The sequence below is a fragment of the Uloborus diversus genome, chromosome 2, assembly GCF_026930045.1.
Source record: "Uloborus diversus isolate 005 chromosome 2, Udiv.v.3.1, whole genome shotgun sequence".
NCBI classification, from domain to species: Eukaryota; Metazoa; Arthropoda; class Arachnida; order Araneae; family Uloboridae; genus Uloborus; species Uloborus diversus.
This window is the reverse complement of record NC_072732.1, coordinates 55575582-55602068: the sequence shown is the minus strand read 5'-3', so window position 1 is coordinate 55602068 and position 26487 is coordinate 55575582. Positions and strand designations below refer to the sequence as shown.

At 33.8% G+C, this 26487-nt stretch overlaps 1 protein-coding gene across 1 annotated transcript; it reads right to left on the bottom strand.

Moving 5' to 3' along the window:
- Window positions 1–1274: 1274 nt before the first annotated feature.
- LOC129235154 (tubulin alpha-8 chain-like) lies at window positions 1275–15452 on the bottom strand. The gene is given in 5 exon segments (XM_054868844.1): window positions 1275–1674; window positions 4836–5363; window positions 7766–8142; window positions 8145–8309; window positions 15358–15452. Coding segments are annotated over 4 exon segments (1332 nt in total). The 5' UTR covers window positions 8272–8309; window positions 15358–15452; the 3' UTR covers window positions 1275–1374.
- Window positions 15453–26487: the final 11035 nt, after the last annotated feature.

Genomic DNA, 26487 nt, shown 5'->3' with positions numbered 1-26487 from the left:
AGTCACACGCAGTTTTTCGTAAAGTACCGTTAAGGGCCAAAAAAGATTCATCTGTAATAAATCTGTAGTATATTTTTTAATATAGACTGTTTACCTTTTACAAATATATCGGCCAATTTTAAATGTCTGCGTAACTTTCAGAAAAATTGGCCTTTTTGGTAAAAACATACCTACCAACGTTATTTTGCTTCAAATTCTTGATAGAAATGAAAAATAGTCACCTTGTATATTTTAAATCTGCATATTAAAAAAAAAAATTTTTACTCCAGGTATAAGTAAAAAGAGTAAGAAAATCAGCTGCGTATGTTACCGTTAGTCACAATGGAATGACCCATACTTTCTCGTTCCTTTTCTTCTTTCCTTGACTTTTACGGGAAAGTTTTCTGCATACAAAAGTAAGTTCCCAAGACAGGGACCCTCGAGTTCATGTCCAGGGGCGGATGCAGACTACCGCTTTAGCTCCTACGGTTTTGGGTGCTAAAAATTTTTGAAATTCTTGAATGTCCCCATATGACTATAAAAAAAAGCACCAAATCGGTTAGGAATTATGTAGTCCCTAGTAGGCCAAAAACGTTACTTCATAAGTAATGAAAAGTAGTTTTTTAAAATCTTTTCAATGAATTTACCAATTTTCAATCCTGGATAGAAAAAAAAAATTTTTTTGAGCAAATTCTGGAAATTGCATCTTAGTTTTTCTTCTCATAGAAATTGTTTTAGCGATCGAATGAAAGGGAAATCAGAAGGTGCAATTTGTAGCGGGAATATTTCCACCATTAACAGCAGAAAAGGCGTGATCCTGAAACCAGACTTATTTTTTTTACACGAGCTTTATAAGGCTTTTGGAGAAAGGCTTTAACAGAAATAAACTCGGGGGATTTTCTTAAAAATTCCCTTTTAAAAAAATTCTTTTTTTTTAAAAATCAACGTTAGCAGTTTGAACAAAAATTTTCTGCGAACGCCGTTCACACGTTCGTCTATATTATGCAAGACTGCCTGAAACATGATAATGCAAGAAAAACTGCTAAAAGTAAACTCATTAATGAGCTGTAGTGGACTCCTTCACCCATTTTTTTTTTAAAACATGATATTAAACATTTTTAGTTGTTTATTCCCTATAAAAATGTAACACTAACCTTTTGCCTTCCTCTTGAAAACTAAAAAAAGAACCCTCATTTTATAGCATAAGTAGCCACTATAATCCATTTGAATGACAAAGCATTCTACTGTTAAGACAATAAAAACAGAAGTTAAATCAAAGGAAAAAAGGAAGAATATTCAAGAAATAAAAACATTTATTTTGAAGTAAATTAAAAAATGCAACACAAGAATGAATATTGGAAACTTGAAAATATTAATTCTCATTCAGTGCACATTTTAAAATTCTTCATCTCCCTCATCTTCAGCACCTTCAGTGGAATCAATGCCAACTTCTTCATAATCCTTCTCCAGAGCAGCTAAATCTTCTCTTGCTTCAGAAAATTCTCCTTCCTCCATACCTTCACCTACATACCAGTGAACAAAAGCTCTCTTGGCATACATGAGATCAAATTTATGATCTAGACGCGCCCAAGCTTCAGCAATAGCTGTAGTGTTGGACAGCATGCAAACAGCTCTTTGCACTTTGGCAAGATCACCACCAGGAACAACAGTAGGAGGCTGATAGTTGATACCAACCTAGATTTCAAATAAATAAAATAAATACAAAGGCAAGGAAAAGGAGAGTTCTGGTTAAAGCTTTGAAAAAATTAATAAAATAGAAAAAAGTTAAATCCTTCCCACTTGAATTCTTTTTAACAATTAATATTTAAAAAATATTTCATGTTTATTTTTTATTGCAAAGGTTGCCTTTATTTCTTTTGGCAGCTGATTTGTGCTAAAAGCTCATAATGTAAGTTTTTTTTTTATAACCTTTAAACCTGAATGCAAGAATTTTCTCAATAAATGGTTTAAACATTTTTAAAATAGCACTCTTGAAAGAATAATTGACACCGTAAAACTCAAATCCACTACAACTTTGGATGGTAATTCAGTTGCATTATATGCTTCCCTTAGTTGCAATCAACGCTGAATAACTGGAAGTTGCGAGAGAGACCAACCATAAAGCTTGAGTTATGAGAAGCTCCCACATCTTCCTTAAAGAGCTTGAGGCCCAATAAAACTTTGAGATAAATGATAATTTGAGTTATAAGGGTTCAAGCAATGGAGACTTAATTTTAACAAAAGTTGTTACAAAAAAAAAAAAGAAAAAAAAGTCAGGATTTAACTTTCACGCATTGCACTACCTATTGTTAAAATTAAAAACTAGATCTGACTCATAATTTTACCTGCTACTATGTTTGGTGTGAAAGATCCTCACAATTAAGTGTCAAGACAATTAATGCAGTCAGGGTCAAACTGATCTCTACTCATGTAAGAACCCTGACTTAAAATGAATTACTTCAAAGCATCCCAATTTGTCCATCCCTAAAATATTCACATCTAATTCATACTGCACATATGTAGTACTGCAAATCTTCGTCCGATTTCTTGGTAAGGGGCTGTCCACAAATGATGTTGCTTTTTTTCAACATTTTTGACCCCCTCCCCATTTGTCACTAAGTTCGTTTTACAAACTACTTTTCATAAACATATTAAAAAATGCTTGATGTCACACTTCTTACCCTTTCCTTCCCCCTTGTCACAATGTCAATTTCATGACCCCCCCTCCCCCCAAACATCATTTGTGTTGTAGTAATCCAAATACTTCTTTATTGTCTATCAGGATTGTTGAATTCATCGAGGAGAGAGCAAGTGCGTGATCCTTTCGAGTCAGTTTGAAATTTGTGAATGGCAAGTGTTCCATTTTTTGCCATGAAAGTGCGTGTTTGCAATTTTGTAACTTTTGATTAGTTGAATAAAATGTAGCAAAATAGCATGTCAAACTGAAGGAAATTTTATGTTCTACAACTTTGTGTTTGACAATTTTCATTAATAATCATTTTGGGAGACACTAAAAGCAAATGTTTGACAAAAAGAGAAGTTTTCCGAAAAACATCGATTTTTCATAACATATACCCGGAAAATTATTGGAAATTTGACAAATATATGTAGAACAAGTAACACATTTTTTCCACCGTTCCCGACATTTTCTCTAAAAACCCAAAATTTGCTTCCCCCCTCCCTCCCACCTTTAACTCACCACCTAGGGGAGGCGACTTATAGTATGTTTACTCTTACTAACTACCCCTAACTATATTCTGAAGTCAAAAATTATTGCATATTCCGTGCATGCTACACCCCTGTTTTGAGCACTTATTGACTGGACTATTATGTGAGCCCCAGAAAGTAATCAGTTCACTAGAACAGCCATTCTATAATCTCCAAACACTATTATAATACAATTTTTTATTTGAATGTTAAATTAAGTTAATTTTTGTCTATTTGAACTAATTTTGTTACTCAACATTAAAAACTTAATTTCAGCTCATTTTTGGGGTATGTTTAGAAGCACCAAATAGTTTGTGCTTGTTCAGGTATTTACTAATTTTGTGACTTTTTATTTGAAAATTTGTAATTTTATTTGAAAAAGTCATAGTGTCCATAAAAGTTCTATTTCATCAAGTTTTCAAAATATTATAAATCTTTTGCTTCACTACACAGGTAAATGTTGTACTAACATATTGTTCGAATTAAAATTGAAAAAAAAAAAAAAAAAAAAAAGGGATTAGAATTCACTTCAGAAGGTTTAGCAGAATTACTAATTTTTACTATAATTTTATTAAAAAATGCTTAATTTCCAAAAGTCTCGGGAAAAATCCACAAAAATTGGACCCGATTTCAATGTTTTATTTTGTAGTCTAACTAAAAACATGTATGCAGGGATGTGCCAACCAAAACTTGCTTTGGGAGCAGTAAAATGGTGAGTTTGGAGCAGTAAAATTGCTAATTTGGAGCAAAAAAGGATTAAACTCCCCAGCAGAAAAACAACACAATTAAAAACGTCTAGGACAAAAAGGAAATCCTGCACCCTGTATGAAAAATTTAACTATAGAAAAGCTATCGTCTTAGAAAAGAAAAAAACTCGAGAATTATAAAAAAAATTCCTCCCCCTCCCCCCCACCAGCTGATGTCAAATAATCAGTAATCATATTTTAAAACTAAAATGCCTGAACACCCTTTGAAGACTTAAATCCTTTGAAATCTTAAATATTGTACGAAATAAATAATCTGCAACTACATTGTTTATTGCCAAATTCGCCAAGGGACTTTCAAATTAAAAAGAAAATCAATTAACATTCGCACAATGAATTTAAGAAATATGACAAAAGCGCAATAACCAAATCAAAAATTCACTGGTTCTACAATTTGAACGCAAGCAACCATGACGTCACTGCAGAAACAAAAATCAAGTTTAGCCTTGAAAATTGCCTCAATTAGGATCACTTATATCTCCTGTTCTAATTGAGAGAAATGGAACAAACATCTTGTTCGGAAAGGAAAACTCTTTCCAATGACATATAATGTTAAGGGGTAGGGGGATTTTTTACTCCCTAATTAGGCAAAAAACTTAAAATTTCAGCTTAATTATGAAAAAACTAATTAGAAATTTAGAATTCGGGCTTAGAGCTGCAGACCCCCGGAGTACGTTCGAACTTTGTGCCAAGTTTCAGAGCTGTAGGTGCTATGGGGGCTTCTGGCCATTGGGTACAAAGAAAGAAATACAGTCTGCTAGCTTTATATATATAGATTAACTTTTGGTTGAAACACTTCATATTTAAGAGTAAAATAATAAAACTCAATGCAAATTAAATTTGAAGCTAAGCTTATTGGTTTACCTACAAATACAATATACTCACTTTGAATCCAGTTGGACACCAGTCAACAAATTGAATGGTGCGTTTGGTCTTGATTGCAGCAATTGCTGCATTGACATCTTTCGGCACTACATCCCCTCTGTACAGCAGACAGCAAGCCATATATTTTCCATGTCTTGGATCACATTTCACCATCTGGTTTGCAGGCTCAAAACAAGCATTAGTAATTTCGGAAACCGTCAATTGTTCATGATATGCTTTCTCAGCAGAAATAACTGGAGCATAGGTTACCAATGGGAAATGAATTCGTGGATAAGGCACGAGATTGGTCTGAAATTCTGTTAGATCTACATTCAAAGCACCATCAAATCGTAAGGATGCAGTGATGGATGAGACAATCTGACCGATCAATCTGTTCAAATTAGTGTATGTCGGTCGTTCAATATCCAAATTCCTTCTGCAAATATCATAAATAGCTTCATTGTCAACCATGAAAGCACAATCTGAATGTTCTAAAGTAGTATGTGTTGTAAGAATAGAGTTGTAAGGTTCTACAACCGCAGTGGAAACCTAAAAAATAGATGAATAAAAATTAATTTGTGTTACAGGTTGACATTTTTACAGATTAAAAAAAAAAAAAATGCAGCGAGACAAAATATTGAGTTTTAGTATTGGAATAAAAAAAATAACAAGGGTGAAGAAATTCCGTAGCATGATCTCTATTAAGGGGGGAAACCAGTTTAGAAGGCCAAAATTTTAGTGTTTTTGGAGAATTTTTTTAACATGGAAGAAATAACCAGAATTTTTTAAAACTATATATTTTATTCATCTCTTAAAATACTACTTGTAATTTTTTGAAGTCATTTCCACCAGAATTAGTGGAGTTAGAAGTGGCTGCCCATTGGTGTTCATTACCGAGGTCACAACTTTTAGCTGAAATCATTAATGTTTCTTTCTCATAAGCAACATATTTCCTAAGAATATAAACCTAATTTGATCAAAAAAGATGAAAAATGCACATTCTTGAGCTATTTGATTAGTGTTATATTTTTTCACATTTCTTGCATTCAAAAAAATATTTTTAAAATAATATTGTCAGAGTTATGTTCATATGGAGTATAAGTGAATAAAGAATATTCACACAAATTTTCAGAACGATTGGTTAATAATTCTTTGAGCTAGAATACCCATCAGTTGAAAAAAAAGTGGAGAAAAACGTGAAAAAAATACTGTGAACATTTTTGAATCTCCAGTCCCTTTAAATGCTCATAGCATTGGAATTAATCAGAATTTTTCACTGAAATTTTGGCAACACGTTCATGGAATAGCTTAACTAGCATTTTATGACAATGGATATTTACCCTCTAAACTGGTTTCCCTTCAGAAGATGATAAATGATGCTAATCAATACTTATAGTGGAAAATAAGCTTAAAACTAAATGAAAAATGAACAATAAGAGCAAAATTATTATCATCCCAAATACAACTAACCAATTTCATATTCATAACTTACTAGCGGCATTGCATGGTCTACCTCAAAATTTCAATTCAGACTTTAATGGTTTTTTTTTTTAAATCCCAAAACTTTAGAAAACTTTACATATTTAACCATCACCAGGCGCGATCTTTCAACGTTGACAGCAATATATATTAATGAATAAGGTTCTAAAAAAGTATTTAAAAACTAAGACTAAAAGTAATTTTGAAACTAACGTGCATTAACGAAGTCATTTCATTAGCTTCACCGGTAGACCGCAATTTAAGCTAGTTAATTGAACCAAGCGACATTTTTTACCAATAAATATTTTTCACAGACAAATTTTTTTGTTGGCACAATTAACTGTGTTTTCAACCAAAAGTGTTCGATAGAGCACTGGTTGGTGAGCAACTGGTTAACAACCACCGTCATTAGACCAGTAGCTCTATTCGAACATAACCTATGACTACAAAATAGGAAATATTTTATTAAGAGAACTTTTTTTAAAAAAATTCTTCATGTTTCTTATTTATTACTTTTCTTCTCAAAAATATTTTCTGCTAGGAATCAGAAATTCAACTGTGCTTTTTACTAAAAACCACAGACATTACTTTAAAAAAGACTCTTTCTAGAACATTAAATCAACTGAAAATGAAGAATTGGAGATAGTTCCAACTATCCCTCTAACTTCAGGTAAAGTTCACACTGTACAGAAGGGCCTTAACATGCTCCAATAATCACCTCCCCCCCCCCCTATATACACCATTGATTATAAGTTGATCCAACCATATTCATTTAAATGCCGCAGACAGCATTCTTGTTCTATGAAAAAGTCATTCAATGCAAAACAAAACCGATTCAGTGAAATCTTGTTACAACGAATACCAAAACATAATTTCCGTTTCAACGAAATGAATTTTTAGTCCAAATTTAACAGCTGTTTAAGTTTATGGGATTCCATTACAACGAAATTCCCGTTACAACGAACAAAAATTTTGGTCCCTTGAAGTTCATTGTAACCGGATTTCACCGTACATCTATAAACACACTGATACATACTTTTCTTGTAGCACGCTTATGGCTTCAACATAAAAGTTACAGACGCACACTGCACAATTTTTACTTCATTGTTTGCACGGCCCTGTCCTTAATTCATTTTCATCACATAAGGGTCAAAGGGTACCATTGACACTGAAGTGAGAACTAATTGCATTCTACTTTATGAGACAAAACAAAAATGACCGGCATCCTCTTAAAAGTAATGAATGTGATCAATTTTAGATCGACAATAAATGTTGAAAAAATGATTTTAATTTTAAATTGTTTTGATTTCAAATTTTGATTTCAAAGTGAGCATTTTATAATCATGAGAAAAAAAAGAAGGGAAAATGACAAAAAAAAAAAAAAAAAAAAGAAAGTAAAAAAAAAATTGCAGATCAGGCGAAAAATGTGTTTGTTTCTGAGTTTGTTTTGGTGAAATTGTATGAATGAATACCTGAGGTGCAGGATAAATGGCAAATTCAAGCTTCGACTTTTTGCCATAATCTACAGATAATCTTTCCATCAGCAAAGAAGTGAATCCTGATCCGGTTCCTCCTCCAAAACTATGGAAAATTAGAAAACCTTGAAGACCGGTGCATTGATCTGCGAGCTTACGAATCCGATCCAAGACGAGGTCCACAATCTCTTTTCCAATGGTATAATGACCTCTAGCATAGTTATTGGCGGCATCCTCCTTCCCAGTTATCAGTTGCTCGGGGTGAAACAGTTGTCTGTATGTACCAGTGCGAACTTCATCGACAACAGTTGGTTCAAGATCTACATAGACTGCTCGGGGAACATGTTTTCCAGCTCCAGTTTCACTGAAGAAGGTGTTAAAAGAATCATCACCCCCACCAATGGTCTTATCACTAGGCATTTGACCATCAGGCTGGATACCATGTTCAAGACAATACAATTCCCAACAAGCATTGCCAATTTGCACTCCAGCCTGGCCAACATGAACACTGATACATTCACGCATTTTGGAATAAGTTCACCTAGAAAGAAAAAGATCAAGTTAGTTTCACGATCGAGAGTTAAATAACAGCAGGAACAAATCATCTATGCTTTAATAATGCGGAATTTTAAAAATTCTAGAGTTCATCTGCATCTACCAACATTTTCACTCTTACAGGGTTGCCAACTACTCTGCATTTTGCAGAGTTGCTTCGCAAAAATAACGAAAACTTTGCAATGAAGCTATTTTGCTCCGCATTTTTGATTCGGTCTTAGTTCTGATGCGTATCAAAGATTTTAATAAAATTATATGTATTAATTTATTTTACTAGTTTATTATGACAGGCATGTAAATATGGGAAATTAAAGGTGCTTATACTCAAAGCATGACATGTTTAAAGCTGTTGTATTAATTAAAAAATTATTTTTGTGCTAGTGCATGAAATGATTAAGTTCCAAAAAAAAAAAAAAAGACAACAGGATTACTTTTTAATGTTGATTTTGTACAAAATATCGAACTGCTCTGTAAAATTTAAAAATACTCCTCAAAATCACCACAGATGTTTCTCTAATTAGTTTCTCCAAGGTTGGCAACCCAAAGAATTCATCAAAATATTTTTAACATTTACATAAATTCACAATGAATACAAATATTATATGAATTGGCTTGACACAATATTGTATCATTTTTTAATTTGAAAGAAAGCAACTCTTCTTTAAATTGCAATAGATTCCTGAAGTATCCTAATCACATTCAGAAAAAAAAAGATTTTAAGATACTGGCTCAAGAGGTAAAAATTAAGAAAAATGAGTCACTGGTCCATACACAGTAGGACCCTTTTAGTGGTCCAACCTAATGCCTTTTTTTAAAAAATGAAAGAAAAAGACTAGAAAGTTTTCAATTGACATGTCTGACCAACTGGCCAAAAGAACATAAGTATCTTTCCAGGTATATAATAATTCGTGGAATAAGTATTCTCCTTAAAATTTTTGTTTTTAACAGTAAAAGTTACGTTGATTAATGTTTAAAAGAAAAAATAATGCGGATTGCATGTCTGTATTAGCTTCTTTTTATGTTCGCAAAGAAAATATAACGAATAAATTTTAATTCACAAGAAAGAAAAATCAGAAAAGGGAGGAGGGGGGAATTTCACCATCACAAAATTTACAGAATTTTATGTCTCTAGTCACATTTCCCAAACTCCTTTTATCACATGTCAAGTGTCAAGTTGTCTTTCATAAGCAGTCATTGAAAAATGTGCCATTCATATCAAAATTCTTGCTAGCTCTCTCCCCCTCCCCTCGTCACTAACCCACCATTTCATTAACCAAAGTATGACAGTTGTGGACGGTCGCTAAGACATTACTAAACATTCTAAGTTTTATACCACTTCAATTTTGAGATTGTTTTATCTTATGAATAAACAAATCTTTTAAATATGTAATTTTTTCTTTCCCCTCAAATCCACGCAACCCCTACCCCCTCCATAACAGACTTCAATATCATTTTTCAAACTTAAAGAAATAAAAGTTTTTAAAGCAACATATTTATCAGAATTCAAAACACCACCTTTAATATGTGGTGCTTTTCATAAAATACGAAGATGGAGATGGTGAACTCTAAGTGATGATCTGACAAAGATATGAAAGTCTACCTCAGATGAAAAATAAACACATATCTTTGTGTGGTAATTTAATGAAACATTAGTGCAGAGGTTTGATTGTAATATCTGTAAAGACATATTGTTCGTAGGTTTAGGTAATAAGTTTCAGTTTACAGTGCTAGATATGAAGGAGGGGGGGGGGGGCAAGCAAGGGTCCTTGTCCCTGGTAGCATATTGACCGTATTTCAGTACATTTTTTTCTGTTGAAATTCAATATAAAATCTTGAAAGAGGATGGGAAAGGATGGTATCCTCAAAATTTGTCTCAGCTCGGGAAACCTTCGATTCGCAGTTATTATGATCAAGTCATTCACAAAATAATTATATCATCTAAAGCAGAGGTTCCCAAACTTCTGACATCCGCGGACACTTAGTTGTCAAAAAAAAAAAAATCTTTAGTAACAAATAACATTGAAATGCAAAAACAATTATTAATTTCAAAATGTATATGGTTTCAACATAAAAAAGTTTTAAAGTCTGAAAAAAAAACCCTTCGTGTAATCTAAAGTAACAGCAAATAATAAAATGGCAAAAAAAAAAAAATTGATTTCAAGTCAAAATTCAATTTTAGCAATTAAATTAAAAATTACAAATGATAACTTAAGATATTTTCAGTATTAATTTAAAAAACAAAGATTCTTTCTTGAAATCGTGATAACAGTATGGTAATTACCAGAGCCGTGTCCAAGGGGAGGGTTTTAGGGGTTAAACCCCTCCCATTGGGGAGAAATAATAAGCCAGGAGAATGTATATTTGACTTTCGTAATTTGAAAGTTTGTGTGCAGTGCTTCGTTAAAACGAAAGCCTCCCCCCCCCCACTTTTTTTTTACAAACTAGAATGATATTTTGGAAAAACTATGGTGGAATAATATCTCAATGATTTGTAAATTAAAAATCTTACTTAACTGCATTAATATTACTTACGCATTAATGATTGTGTTTGGTAATTAACTTGCATCTGCAGTAAGCTCTTATTTAGTTGATTAAACATTATTTCAGAATGTAATACATGCTGCAATATAAAAGATTCTGTGGACAGTTTTTAATACTAATTGCAATATACCGCGTCGTAAACAAATTTGATTAAAAAAAAAACGAACAAGGGCAATTCCACGGTTACTCTTGTTACATTTATAATGGTATATTTTTAGTTTTACATTCATTTTTAAGATCCTTTACGTAAAATCATCAACTTTTTTGCTAAATAATAAAGAAAAGGGCCTGCTTTTCTTTTCTATAGAAGAAAAACATAATTAAATGTTTTCGATTTTTTGTATGATTCATCTGAAGTATGGAAAATTAGAAAACCTTGAAGTATGGTTACTCTTGTTACCTGAAAAGGACATAAAGTTTGTAATGTCGTACGAAAATATTTTTTTTATCTAAACTATATAACAATATTATGAAATTTTATGCTTTCTCAAGAGAGGAAGGATTATTTATAAAATGACAGTCATTTCAAACATTTAAATTTTTATTTAAAATTTACTAGTAGAAAAATTTTCGGTTACTCTTGTTACAAATTATTGGTTACTCTTGTTACCCATACATTATAAAATGTGATTAGTAGTTTCAAAGCATATAAGTACAAATAATATGCTTTTACTGGCATACTTATTTAATTTCTTGGAAACAAAAATGATTTCTTGAATTAACAACAGTGGGATAACTTAGTTTTTTTACAATTTTCTTCCTTTTGTACAGAATTTGATCGGGGACTTAAGGCCATTTCCAGTAGTTCCCTGATGGAATCATCACATTTACAGAGTATGAGTCCTCGACTTTGCTGGTTATTTCACCTGGGAAAAATTTGTTTTGATATTCAGCCAATAGCCATTCTCCAATCTTGTAATCATCATCTTTTGCCATTAGATCATAATGAGGAGTCACTATTCGTCCCTCAAGTTTTCCATTCACTACTGAAAAATAGTGCTTTTTTTTATCCCCATTATCGAAAAACTATCAGCAAAAATTGATTTTAAGTCTAAAATGTTATTCCTTTCAATAATTTGTTTGGGCTCCAGGTTTATTATGTCAACTTTTGTTGACAGACTTGTTTTGATAAAATCCGAAGCATTGCGTACTATATAACGTCAATTTTTAGTGTTAAGCCAAACAAGCTCCTATTCCATCTACTGGGCCCTTGCCATGTGATGTGGGGAAAAAGTTCCATGCAATAATAACGTTATGTTTTCTTGAAAATGTTTTAAAGAGGACATCACATACTGGTTTTTGAATTGAGATGCGAGCCTATCAGACTAGAACCCCTATAACTGGAGAGGCCGACGCATCTACCATTTTGGAGCAAGCGTGCAACTGGGAAAGCTACCTTTATTGGCAATCATTCGCCAAACAGCAAACGAGAGAGTGAAGGTGAACATTGGCAAAATTTTGGAAACAGTTGGCGTCGTTTCCAGGCTGCCAATCACTTTGCGGGCTATTATTTATCCATTTCTTCTTTCTTTCTGCATCTGCTGGAAATCTGAAGAGCTGAAATCCTTTTTTGGAGCTGTTTACACAATTAACAGCCGAACAACCACCCAATTGAATCAATTTAACACATGCTAAAGAAATGTTAATATCAGCAGCAATGCTATCGCTACGAAGCACTGGATCAAGTTTGCTCCAAAATGGCGGATGCGTCGGCTCCTCCACTATAGGGGTCTTACATCAAACCACACGTCTACAACTTCAATATGGCTTGGAAGTTTTTCCAAGATAAAGTCTACATAGGCAATCACAGTTTCTTTACTATGTGTCAAGTCATCTGACACTAGGACTAGTGGATGTTTATTGCCATCATAATCAAGAGCTGATGTAAAAAGGCTAATTTGTGACGGGTCCCAGTGTGCAGCTTGAATTTCGTCCTGAAACATACACTTGTAGTTTTCGGAAAAATCAATTTGTATGAGTGATATACCAAATATCTTGTTTAGCTTGCTGTCTTGTGGACTTAATGACTTGTAGAAACTTAATGTAGAATGCATATAGAACGTATGAGGAGAATTACTATGATCTGAAAGAACATGTGTTATAATTTGCTAGACATGTGTTATTCTGATCTTAACCAATACTGAGTATAGTTCTTAGCATACAGAATAGGAGTTAAGATGTTTTATTGAGACTTTCTAGCTCTTGTAGTTAATAAAAGTTAGAAAAAGTAACAAATGTAATCAATTAATTTAAATGCTTGTGGTTACTCTTGTTACAAAAAAATAACAGTTACTCTTGTTAAATTTAAATTTTAAATAAGTATTAATATTTTGTACAAAATCAATTTTTTTTATGGGATATTACTTGTATGCAAGTAAACAGCATATTTATATCAGTAGTTTTAATTTTGGAGAAATATTTATTGCTCAGTATAAACTTTTATATATTTTGGTTACTCTTGTTACATTTCAAACAGAAAATTAAATATATATATATGTTTTTCAAATATACATTTTAAATAAATATTTTTTTAATGGTTACCAATAGAGAAATACCTAATTATACTGTAAAAAATAAAATCCTAACAAAACAAATAAAATTGTGTTATAAATTTTAATTTTGAAATTTGCTTTGAAATGTCTTCATTTTTGATACAAAGAAATGATATTTTGTTCACTATTTTATAAAAAATATAGCATCCGAATATTTAAAATGCTTCCAGTTTATTTTTCTTTAGACTTTTTACTAAAAAATGATGTATAACACATCCATGTAGTACAAAGAAAACAATTCACCTATCATGTCCTACTTTCCATGGAATTGCCCACAAGGTTTTCTAATAAAACTGATAAGGTTTTATTAAAAAGAAGCTGTATACTACGGTCACTTGTGCAGCAAGAGTTATCCTTCGGAGCTTGGAAGTAGTGTGGGGGCAGAGCCGTTCTTACAGGTACAGAAATGACATTACTGGGATCGGAAATTTTAGGTAAAAATTAAGTTTGTGAGGGATTGAACCCTTCCCCCCCCCCCTCAGATAAAGATTTATAATTTTCAAAACCCCTCCCTTTATGAAAATCTGGACACGGGACTGGTAATTACTTCAAGACAATGAGTAAAAGCAAGGGAGCACAGTCGTTAATGACGGCTTCCTCTTTGCCTGTAGGGTTGTCTATTTTAAGTAGCATGGAATGCGTGATGGAAAATTCAAGCTAGATTTCAAAAAAAAAAACTTTATACAGACACAGAAGCAATCTTAGGAAGCTCATCCTAAGATTGAATACTTTGACCTTGAGGGAAAAAGATATACAAATATGCGACACTGTATAATCCCACCTCATTAATTTTACTTTTTTAAAGCAAATAATTGGTGGAAAATTCGTAGGGAATCAAAAGAACTTCATTTTGCTAGGAAATTATTTTTTTTTCTTCATTTGATCAATTTTCCCTGAATATTTGCTATTTTTTCAAAATTCCCTGATATTTCCCTGAGTGATAAAGTTCCCTGATCTCCCTGATCTGTCGCCACCCTGATATTTGAAATTCAATTAGGAACAAAAATGTTATCACCAAATTTCTACACTAATAAAAAGGAACTTTTGAAGCTAGTGAAATGTTAGTCAAGTTTAAGAGCCTTATTTTTCATATCAGTTTATTTTTATGGTGTATTAGGATTTTAATTATTAGCTATGGTTCCGGCAAACCTATCCTGGCGGCGTTAATGCTGTGATTAAGAATGTGCTTTCTTTTTAATTAAATACCGTTATTCGTCCTTCACTCTCAATTATATTTAACATTTTAGCTAGATAGCACCGCGGACCCCCTGGCATGGACTCGCGGACCCCCCGAGGGTGCGCGGACCAGTTTGGGAAACTCTGATGTGAAGAAAAGATCGACACACTCTCCGCTCTCGAACTTTGGAGAAATCATATAAGAAGTTTAATAATTTACTCTGTATTATGATTCATCACTAATTTGAAAGTGGATAAAAAAAATCATTAGTCTACGACCACACCCTAACCGATCATTTTGTTGAATAAATGTAGAAAACTTTTTGAGTTTTTATTTAAACAGTTAATTTTACAGCAATTCAAAACTTTGTTGAATTATTTTTAAATCAACTCATATCTTAGATTCAAGAAATTTTATTTTGTGTTGAAAGTGGAATTCGACTCATCGAACGTGTTTGAAAAATTTGAAGTTTGAAATAATATAAAGTTGAAATAATTCAGTGTATCAGCAAGTGCATGATTTTTGAGATTTAGCACATTCACAGAAAAGCATAATAAATAAAATTTAACAAAATCATATCACTTTTTTGTTTAACCGACATTCAAAGGCAGTACGGTATTACACAAAATGAGTATAGCTTTTACTTCGCTTAACAATGCAATGCAAAAATATAAACCTGCAATAAACATACAACATGTTCGCAGGAAAAATTTTTAATAAAATTACCAATTTTACTTAAAGATAAATTGTAAAAAGTAACTTACAATAGAGCTCCGAAGAACTGAGAAGTGTCACGATTCCCGCTCCAAAGCAAAGTGGCGCGTCGAGGAGTTCCCGGGTTTTTGAACCATCCCAAGGAACCAATTACGTGTCGGCAATGTTGAAATACTTGATGCGCATTTAATGACGTCATTTCCGTTCGCTTGAAAGAATAAAATTTCTTTTTCATTTAGTAGCTTGTCTGCTGAAGCGAGACCGCTGAAGTCTTGATTAGAAGTAATTTTGAAGTACAACATTTTTTACGATACGTCATAGGCGGCTCGCAACAAAGGGAAGGGGGGGGGGGAGAGCAGGGACTTGCACCGATATTTTGGGGCCCATCACAAATGACTTTTCCGGGCCTCCGTCCAATTGTTTACCCCTATATTTCAGCCCTAGAGTTAAAAATATTGGACCCCCTTCAGGCTGGGGCCACAGGTGTCCCTTCCCCCCCCCTCCTGTGCACGTGCCTGAGGGTGTCGGGAGGGGCAAGAGTGACAACTGCCTCCTCACTTTGTGTTTGAAAGGGCAGATTGATTCATTTCACGAAAGTTTAAAAATAAAAATTCAAAATGAATGGTCTTTTCTCATCTTACTTCACAAAAAGGGAACTTTGAATTGGAAGAACAAGAACATCAACAGGTGGGGGCGGGGGCAATCCGTCGCGATTTCTGCTGCTATATTCCACATTAAACGTCATAGAATCAGTATAATGTTAAGTTTAAAGTCTTTAATATAAATTTCACAAATAAACAAATAAATAAATAATAATCAATAAACAGCTTCAGGTGCCAAGCCTCTTAACCCCTCACACTTCTTTTGACGCCCCACTTTTTTTGGTGCACCAGCTGCCTATGCGATACGTATTTCCAATTTCAGAAAACTAAATATGGAGAAATAATGACAGTTATTTGCATTTCTTCTCCTTACACAAGCGATGTAAATGCAATGTCCCGAGTTCTGTCTCGGAAAAAAATTTGAAAGTCCCCATCCCCCTCAAAGACGATGGCACACCCCATCCCCCCTCCCCAGCCCCCCTTCAGAACGATAAACCCTGTCAAATTATACCCCCCTCGCCCCTAAAAATTTCAATGGCACAATCTGCGCCATATGAATCCAGGTTCCTATCATTTAGGGGAGGGGGTCAATTACCCACACTCTGACTATGAAAAAGTTAATGTTATACTAAAAGTGAGCATGGTTTGTAAAGCTCTCCGATAAAATTTGCATCGAGTGCACACCCTTTGCCCCCCCCCCCCCATCTGCAAAAAGTTGAAATATCGGGCCTGTATATGTTTTTTAGTCCTTTTCTGTGATCAGGGGTGCCCCAGGAGGTACCTGCGATCTTCCAAAAATGTCCTTATTTGGCAAATTTTGTCTGGCGCTTCAACAAACTTGAAAATATACAACTTCGTTTATCCGGACTGACTAAAACCAAAAGGCAATCCGAATGAACGAAAATTTGGATATTCCGGGTAATATGGGTAGTAAGCGGGCAACTGCTCCCACACTTTCAAAACTCAAGGAGCTTTATTAATTTGTCCCCTCCAAGTTCATAATTAACGATGGGTCGGAAAATGATGAAGCTAATTGATTCACGTGTTCAAAGAAAGAAAAATAATAGAATTTAACTCACGTTTTTTGTTTCATAAAAAATTAAATGGAAATTGAAATTCGAAGGAAGGTTCTCTACTGTGGAAATGTGTCTCGATATTTGATGCCATTTCCGGAATTGTTTAGAGAATGTCATTTGATAAACAATGATTTTAAAATTCGAAAAAAAAAAAAAAAAAAGTCAGCTTTATAGGGGCACCGCCCATTTAACCTCCCCTTCCCGCATCCTGTTTGACTTTTTTGGAGTACTGTCACCTAAGGCTGAAATCGAAACTCCTGATAATCTGTGAATGTTTGCGTTTAAAAGAACACTAACAGAGGGCCCCGAAAAAATGTCTGACTTTAGGGCCTCTGATACTTTAATGGGGCTCTGTTAACTATTTAAGCATTGAAAGGGTTTCATAAAATGAGCACGTTTTCAGATTTTTCAAAAAATAGGACTTTTAAGTTATCTCACTTCAAAAATCGTCATTTTTTAAGAGGTCTAAGGGCTCACGCTCTGAAAAAATAACACTATGTTAAAATTAAGAAAGAAAAAATTATGGGGGAGGGGTGCACTTTTAAATCTTGTGAGAAAGGGGGGGGGGCTCACCGAAGTCTACGTATGCTACTGCATAAAACGTAATCTTTCCAGACCAATTTTCTTTCATTTTGAAGGACAGAGCAAAATCAATGTATTCCATGTACATTGATTTTGCTATGACTCATCATAGGGCTTAATGGGAAGGAAACGATTATTAGTCACACAGCAGTTAGAAGAGAACCTTTTATCTGGATATATGCATAAATAAAAAAGCAAATATGATATCGTTTCCATAGCAACTAATGTTCTTTCCACAGAACGCGCTGTGTGTACAACAAGCGCATTTTTGTATTATCACCACAGCAACCAGTAGTTATGTTTTAAAAAGATAACAAACATAAAATGTAACATTTCGTGCCTCTGGGCGGAGTGTTTTAACAAATCAGTTGATCGCAAAGTCAAATCGGAGTTTGCTTTATCTTGACTAATAATAAAGCTGAAAGTCTCTCTGTCCGGAGGATGTCTGGATGTCTGTAGGATGTTTGTGACGCGCATAGCGCCTAGACCGTTCGGCCGATTTTCATGAAATTTGGCACAAAGTTAGTTTGTAGCATGGGGGTGTGCATCTCGAAGCGATTTTTCGAAAATTCGATTTTGTTCTTTTTCCATTCCAATTTTAAGCCCATTTTTCACAGAAATTTAATAAAATGGGAAAGAATCTTTATCTTCTTCTTTACTAATAATAAAGCTGAAAGTCTCTCTGTCCGGAAGATGTCTGTAGGATGTCTGTGACGCGCATAGCGCCTAAACCGTTCTGCCGATTTTCATGAAATTTGGCACAAAGTTAGTATGTAGCATGGGGGTGTGCACCTTGAAGCGATTTTTCGAAAATTCGATGTGGTTCTTTTATATTCCAATTTTAAGAAAAAAAAATATCATAAGATGGACGAGTAAATTACGAAATTATCATAACGTGGAACCGTAACATGGGCACAAGCCAATTGGCGAGATACGAAATTATCATAACGTGGAACCGTAAGATGGGTAAAAGCCAACTGGCGAGAGAATTCACCATACATTATTTGTAAATATACAGGCGAACCAAAAGACCTTTTGATTTTTCTATTACGGGCAAAGCCGTGCGGGTATCACTAGTATTTCAATAAAATTCATTAATTTTATCGCTGAAGCTATATGTAGATTTTTTGTGTGAGCTAAACTTGCCCATCATTTCAAAATTTTCCGGGGCTGAGAACAAAGGGTGCATAGGAAGAAAAACATTAAAATACATACAAAAATACGAGCCTGGGAGCTAACAAACTAATATACGAAAATCTTTCGTTCAGACCAGAATGGAGCCTTTGTAAATACAACACGAAGACTTACGACGAGAATCTACGCACAAACTATAAATAAAAGTGAGAGATTACTTTTAATTTGCAAAAGGAAGTGACTGTTTTTATTATTCTTTTGTCTATGCCAGAAAAATTACTCGAGTTTTTTTTCTCTGAACACATAAAAAGTACAATTGGAGACCAAACAGGGATTGCAGGGGACAATCGTCATTCTCCACGATTTGTCCTCACATTTAGAAACAGTGGGGACCATATTTTATGACATTTGCACTCATTTTTTAAAAAATTTCTCAAAGTTTTTCGTTGAACTATTTGTATTAATGAGAAGTTAAAAACTTTTCACAGGCAGGGGCGTGCACAGAAGTTTTGGGGCCCGTCACAAATGACTTTTCTGGGGCCCCTCCATATTGTTTACCCCTATATTTCACGCCTAGTTTAAAAAATACTGGGCCTCCTTCAGGTTCGGACCCGGGCCAACAGGTTCCCCCCCCCCCCCGTGCGCGCCCCTGTACATATCCCCTAGTACAGAAAACAAAGGACGAAATCAACGTCATAAAAACACAAAATTAGAAAAAAAAATGCTGCATGCACGTGTCTCGCAATTACAAGGAACCATTTTCCCAATTCTAAGAAGTGGTTTCTTGCAGCTTTTATACACGTGTGTATGCAACATTTTTGCTATATGGTTTTAGAACTCGCGGGCAAAAGACTCACTGTAGTGAACAAAATACTCACAGCAAAAAGAAATTAAACTTATTGTGTTTCATCAAAAAATTCTTTTGTTTTATCAAATACTATTATTTGTGTCGTTTATTGTAAAAGAAGTGTGTCTCCATATTTTTAAAATGCGTATCTGTTTGCTAAATAATATCACAGTTAGTTCAAGCATAAAAACGAAGCAAAGCATCTTTCGAAATACAAAAATCTAACGAATAACAGTAGCTAAACATTTTTTTTTCTCCCCGAGGAAAAATTTGCAAAGGATTTTACATAATAATAAGGCGTAGGAAAAGCATTTACAAGGAGATACACCTACAATGACTGGTACATTTATTGAAACATTTGGTCTTTAGAATGAATAGTAGGTATATAAAATATTTTAAACTAAAAACATTTTAAACTTTTTTTTTCTCCTTTTTTTCGAGCAATCACGAATTGCTTACTATCCTCATTTGGCCATAGTTGGTGTTGCTCTGATTTTTCAGATTGCCAGGACAATTAAACTTAGTTTTACTCATTGTTTCATGTCGAGGTCAAATTGTCGTCGCCATGGTTACAAATCGTTTGCGCTCATTCAAAGTCTAACTCTGCGAACTCCACTGTTCACCGGCCTCCGCGAGCGGAACCTCTCCTGGGCGGTGACGTCTACGCCCGACACACTCACACACAGAGAGAGAGAGAAAGATTGACGCTCGGGATTGCGAAAAATATAATTTGAATTCAAGATGTAGAACATTCAAGTTTTCCCTCCTTTTTTTGAGCAATCACGATTGCTAATTGTTTTCACCTGACCGTCCTTGATGTTTGGTTCCTTTTCAACCCCACTGTCCTCTGCAGGCGGGACTCCTCCCGGTAGCCGCTGCTCCTGGTCGGTGGCGTCCATGTCGGTCCTACACACACGCACGCTCATACACACTCACACACATCCGCACACGTGCCTTTACACACATACACACACGCCAACGTGCATACACACACGTCTACGCACACACATAAGCCTACACATACACAACTCTGGCTCACGTAACCGCCCAAAAGGAGGGACAGAAACTGTTTCTAAAAACAAGCAAGTGTGGTAGTAATCAATGAGTAGGATCCTGTCGCAATTTGTGATTGCGAAAAACATAATTTGAATTCAAAATTTCAGAATTCAAATTAATTTTGAAATTTCGAAAGGTTTTTTTTTTTTTTTAAATTTTTAACAGAAGTAAGCGGTGTAAGGAAAATTCTAACTCAAGGAGTTCTCGAGTCACTCATTTTGACGGGAGTTCTAGAGTGTTAATAACTTTCACTTAATCATTTACAAAGTGGTGACTTTATCATTTACGTATCGTTGACTTAACCATTTACTGAAACATTCTGCTCGTAGAACATTTGATTACTTTTATTTTCTCAGATTTTAGCTCCACTGCAACTTTTGTCCTTACGCACTTTTCGATTGGAAGATGGGGTATGTCTCGAGAAAAATGTGATCACCTTTAGTTTGTTTAAAGACTTTATATGTTGTTGTTGTCGTGTGCCAGCTAGGTTGTCAATTTGGAGGGCGTTGCTTCACTTTTCCAACTAACCATAATTTTGTGTGAAGTCCAATTTCCACCAGTACACACATGCCATGAAAGCCCGTTTATAGGCTAGACAACCATTCACAGCACAGCAACACATTCACACAAAGGAAGGACAAGGACAGAGAATGTACGTTCATACCCGAGCCCGGAATCGAACCCAGACCTTCTTGTCGCAGTCAGGCTTCTCTAACCACTAATCAAGGCAGGCTGCTAAAAGGCATTAATATTGCATGTTCTCACTCCACATTGTTTTTTTTTTTTGGAAATGAGAAAAAATATTTTAAACTCACGTATTTCCACATAAACACCGTTAGACCCGAGCCTATCTTTAATTTTGACAGAGGTTCCCACTTGAAGGAGTCCATGGAAAATTTTAGTGGGGTACATTCGCGGGAGGATTTTTTTAAATAAATCTTTTTTTAAATAAATAATTTATTATTATTATTTTTTTTTGGAGGGGAGAGGAGGAGAGTGAAACCCCTGATTTTGATCTAACAAAAGCCAATTTAACTTTATGTTTTCGGGTTTGCTAATCAACCCTTAATATCCCGGTTCTTGTTTCAAAACTTAAATATAGATAACCTTAACCTCCTTTTTGAAATCAATCCTCAATGGCTCTGTCAAAAACTGTGTGGTAAATGATCACCAAGCACGCTACTCACACAAATTAATCAACATAGATGTTATGGCACATGATTGTACGTTACATAGTTTGCAAAGACTACAAGTTTTTTCCGTATTTCATGTAGCATATGCTCACGGATTCTAAAAATAGCTTTTTTAAGAGATATGTTCTCGATTTTTTTTTTTTTTTTTTTTTTATAGTTTTCTCACCGCTGTAATAAAATTTCTTAAAACCATTATTCAGACCTTGATCATGCAGCTTAGTGGTGTTTTTTTACTGTAGCACCAAAGATAATTACTCCGTAGAACTTTTATAACACGAGTTAATTTGAACTGGAGTTTAAAAACGAAATTCTGGACTAACCGAAATCAAATTGTAATAAAATCTCTAAGTGCAATTGTGTCAGAAAGCATCGAACCGCCATTCTGGCGCTACTTTTCTGATTTAGAATTTTATTGTCGCTTAAAATTTGTTTTAATTTAATTTTGCCATAGTTTTCACTCGTGTTTTAATATTGAAAATCCGTGTTTTCTTTACTTCCTTATGATATCACTTGTCCAACAATGTATGGAATTGACCAAACAGAGAGAAAGATAGGGGGGGGGAGGAAAAAAAATGAATTTTTGACATTTTGAATTCAAATTAGGCTTTTCGCAATCACGAGTGTGTCAGTGTGTGTGTATTATGTGTGTGCGTGCAGGCGTGTTTGTGTGCTTAGGCGTGTGTGTATACAGGGCCTGATTATCCGAAAAAGTCAGGATCCCCTGCAAGATTCCGTTACAAGATACATACATACATACATACATACAGGTGAAGCTAATAAAAGCGTGTTAAAAATATTATTTAAACAGTGTTTCTGGAAACCTTCAAAATTCAATTGCATTACATGGAAGTAGGACCTAAGTTCCATCACAAAGTTCATGCATTAAAGCAAGAATCTGACATTTTCGGAGTCTTTGTAGTGTGTAGGGTATTTTGTGCAACAGATGATAAATTTATTGAAATAGAATTGCTCATAAAAACCCATCCCCCGGAAATGATCATAACTAGTAAAGATTTTATTGGAATTTCGCATTTTGAGATACGCAGACGTAATTTTTCTTGAGAATTCTAACTCATGACTGTTCAATCTTCCGTACATCCGGGAATCAGACGGAGGTTATTTTAGTTTATGATTTATTGCATCATAAAGATGAGATAAGAGAGGTCAAGCATTTTTACAAAAGTCAATATTTTAATCTACAGTCGAACTCGTTTATAACGAGCCCTGATTTAACAAAAACTAGGATTCAAGGAACAAATCAGAAATGGTTGGTTGGTACAATGTTAAGTCTATATGGAAGCATTGTCCGCTTTTAACAAGCAAACCCCGAACATAGCGAGCAATACTTATGAATTTTATAAAATTTCTATTAAATTCCTCTGTTTGGCTCAGTTAATTCTTTCTTGGAAAAATCTCTTTAACAACCCGAAGTCAACAAAAAGGTAGTGTGATAAGTCATGAATTTTGAGAAAAACTGATAAAGGTTTTTGTTTTTAATTCAAAGACTTCAAACTTTTTTCAGAGGGTGAAAGTGTCGGTTTTTCATGATATGAGTCTTCTCCTCAAAACAGTTACGAAAGAAAGCAAAAATAAGGCAGAGTGCCATTGTGGATTGTTCAATAATAAATGAAATAAAAAAGCAGTTGCAGGGGAACTTCTTCAATTTTGCGAACTATTTGGGATAAGGGAGAGTTCGTACTACCATATCGTTCGGATTAGATAACATATTATGTTTTTCACATGACCTGTGCATTATTAACATCAAGAAAGAGGCTAAAATAGACCAAATATGTGATCGAGAGAAAAGAGAAAAATGCTTTGCAGTGTAAGTTTAATTTAACTAATAATAAACATAGAATAATAAGCAGTATTACAGTAGAAGCAAAATATATCAATAAACGCACAGTACAGTACTGTACTATTGTGTATACTGTGTAAATTATTTAAGTTTAAAAACTTTAAAAAGTTTTTAATGTTTTTTCTCAACTAATGATGGAATGAAGAGCGTTTTTTTTGGCGACTACTATATAACTTCCGTGCTTAGTTAGCCACTTTGAATTACACTTACAGTCAGTAAAAACAAGCTAATTCGTTTTTCTGATAGTTCATTTGTACAGCTGAATTCCACGCTGTTTCATTATTTGTATTAATGACGAAAAAAAATGTTTTTTTCTTCTTGAAATTGCAGACAGAATTTCAGTTATAATTTTTTAATTAAATTATGTGCTTGTTCTTTAATGGGGTCGTTTCCAAAATTTTAAAAGTATTTTTTTCTGAAAGAGCATGCTTAAAAACATAGGATCTGACCATTTTTTAAATATTTTTTTTTTGTTTAATATTTTTAAAAAGAAAATTACTTAAATCGTTGCGCTTTCATTGTTTACACTTCTGTCGTGTGACACCACAAATGATGAAATTCCATTCAGTGTTGCCATTCACAGAACAAAATAGTTAATTCGCATCTTTACTCACGTGTCTCGGCAACAATATGGTTGATAGCAAGCGTAAAGCGCAATTTTAATTCGCTGCTTGATTATCATAACGTAGAATCGCTGTAGAAAGATGCGGCAAAGTGCATCATTTGTGACGTCATCAAGACCACGCTTTGTTTCAAAAATTTCCCATTTAAAAAAAATAATTAAAGAATAATTGTTGGGAAAATGAAATTATTTTCTGGGTCCATGTTATCTTTTTTGCTCAGACTTCCAAATTTTTTGAAAAAAGTGTGACATAATTTATGGACAGCCCCGAATGTACAGATGATTTATGCTTTATCATAACACAAATGAACGGAAAATCAATTTAAAAAAGAGTAGTTGGAGGAAGCTATTCAAATTGATAAACGAAATTCAACAGCTTCGGACATGATTTACACTAAACATGGATATCCCTTTTTTCAATGCAAAAAAAGTGAGCTTCACAGTGAAAATTTTCAATAAAGACTTTAAAAAGAAACATTGAGATTTTACGGCTCGTAAAAAGTTTTTACTTAGAAAAAAAAATTTTTTTTCTAAAAAGTTAAAAAATTCAGACTGAATTATGTCAAAACATATTTAATATTTTTGTGTGGTAATTATTGCTTGTTCATATTGAATTTAAATTACGAGCATAGCATCAATAACATATTCACATGATGAATAAACAAATTTACAACGCTAAAAAATAAATAGATAAATAAACTGTAAAAAAAGAGTGCGCAAACTAGGATGCTTGGTGGAACAATATACTCTAGTTACGCTATTGTAAACACGGCTGCGGAGTAAGGAGGGAAAATGGTGGGCTCCAACTCCGACTCAGTAAATTTAAGAGCCTCTTTTACCTCCAAAACAGTTTCACTCCGACTCTGCAAGTACTGGCAGAGTTGCGGCTTTGAGGGAAAATGACCGACACCGCCTCTTAGAATTTTTAACCTTCGACTCCGACTCCGACCCTTTTGTTCCAAAATCAGTCTGAATCCGATTCCGCAGTCCTGACTGTAAGCTGTAAGTGGCCGATTTTGGGAATATTTCATTTATTGGGACATTTATCTATAAAAAATTTCTCTCCACACCACTGAGATCAACCACCCCACCGGTTAGTCTTGCCTTGCTCCATTGGTGCATAATGAATTCATGAAAACGCGGTTATATCTTTCTTGAAAATCGATGAATTCGTTCGTTGAACCACGTTGCTGTTTCTCATTCAGCTATTCAAAAGCCAGGCTGCATGTCTAGTAAACTGAATGTTAAAGAGATTTTTTTTCCCCGGAGAAATTTTAGTTTGCTATATTGTCTTATTTAAGATCGAACGTTAATTTGGCTTTTCACTAATGATTGAAACAGGTTTAAATAATTTATTGAACTGGGAACCGTTTATCTTGATGAAGAAAAAGTGAATGATTGAAACAAAGGGAAAAATGCTAAAAATTTCAAAAAAAAAAAAAGAAAAGAAAAATCATGCGTGTTGATAAAAAATGTGTATATAAATTTATGTTGTGCTTTTTGACTTTGATACACAACTCTAAATTTTTGAAAAATAAAATAATAACTGAAAACATAGTTTTTGAGATCAATTGTGTAGTGGAGAAGATTCTTAATTTCCCAGCATTAATGATAAGAAATTATTTTAAATAATAAATTAATAAGAAGATATCTTTCTCGGATGTTGTTACACACATCAGATCACATATTTTTGCATTGAAAATATATTTCTTATTATACTTGCTTATTTTCCAAACCAAAAAAAGTACGTGTCCACAATTTTTTTTTACAAAATTTGTGTCTGTGTGTGTTTTTAGTAAAAGTAATTTGTTGCTCATTTTAACTTATTTTAAAGACAATACAGAAGATTTTCTGCTGTGTTTTAGCTCGAAACAGAGGAGAATTCATATTGTAAAAAAAAAAAAAAAAAAAAAAAAAAAAACAGGCGGGGAGAAGGGGTGGGTGAAGGGGCAATAGAAAATACTGATGACTGAATAAATTTTATTTTTGAGCATGACTTTTAAAGGTATGAGTATTTTAAGAAAAATAGGTAGAAAAATTTCTAAAAATTTAAAAAGTTTTTGAGTATAATATAGTACACTCTCGATATCTCGAACTTTGATCTCGAAAACCTTGATATGACGAAAAATTATTTTTCCAATTGATTTTGCGTATTTATCTAATGTTATTTTTCATTCTTATGCCGAAAAGTTTTGAATCAAAACTTTGTT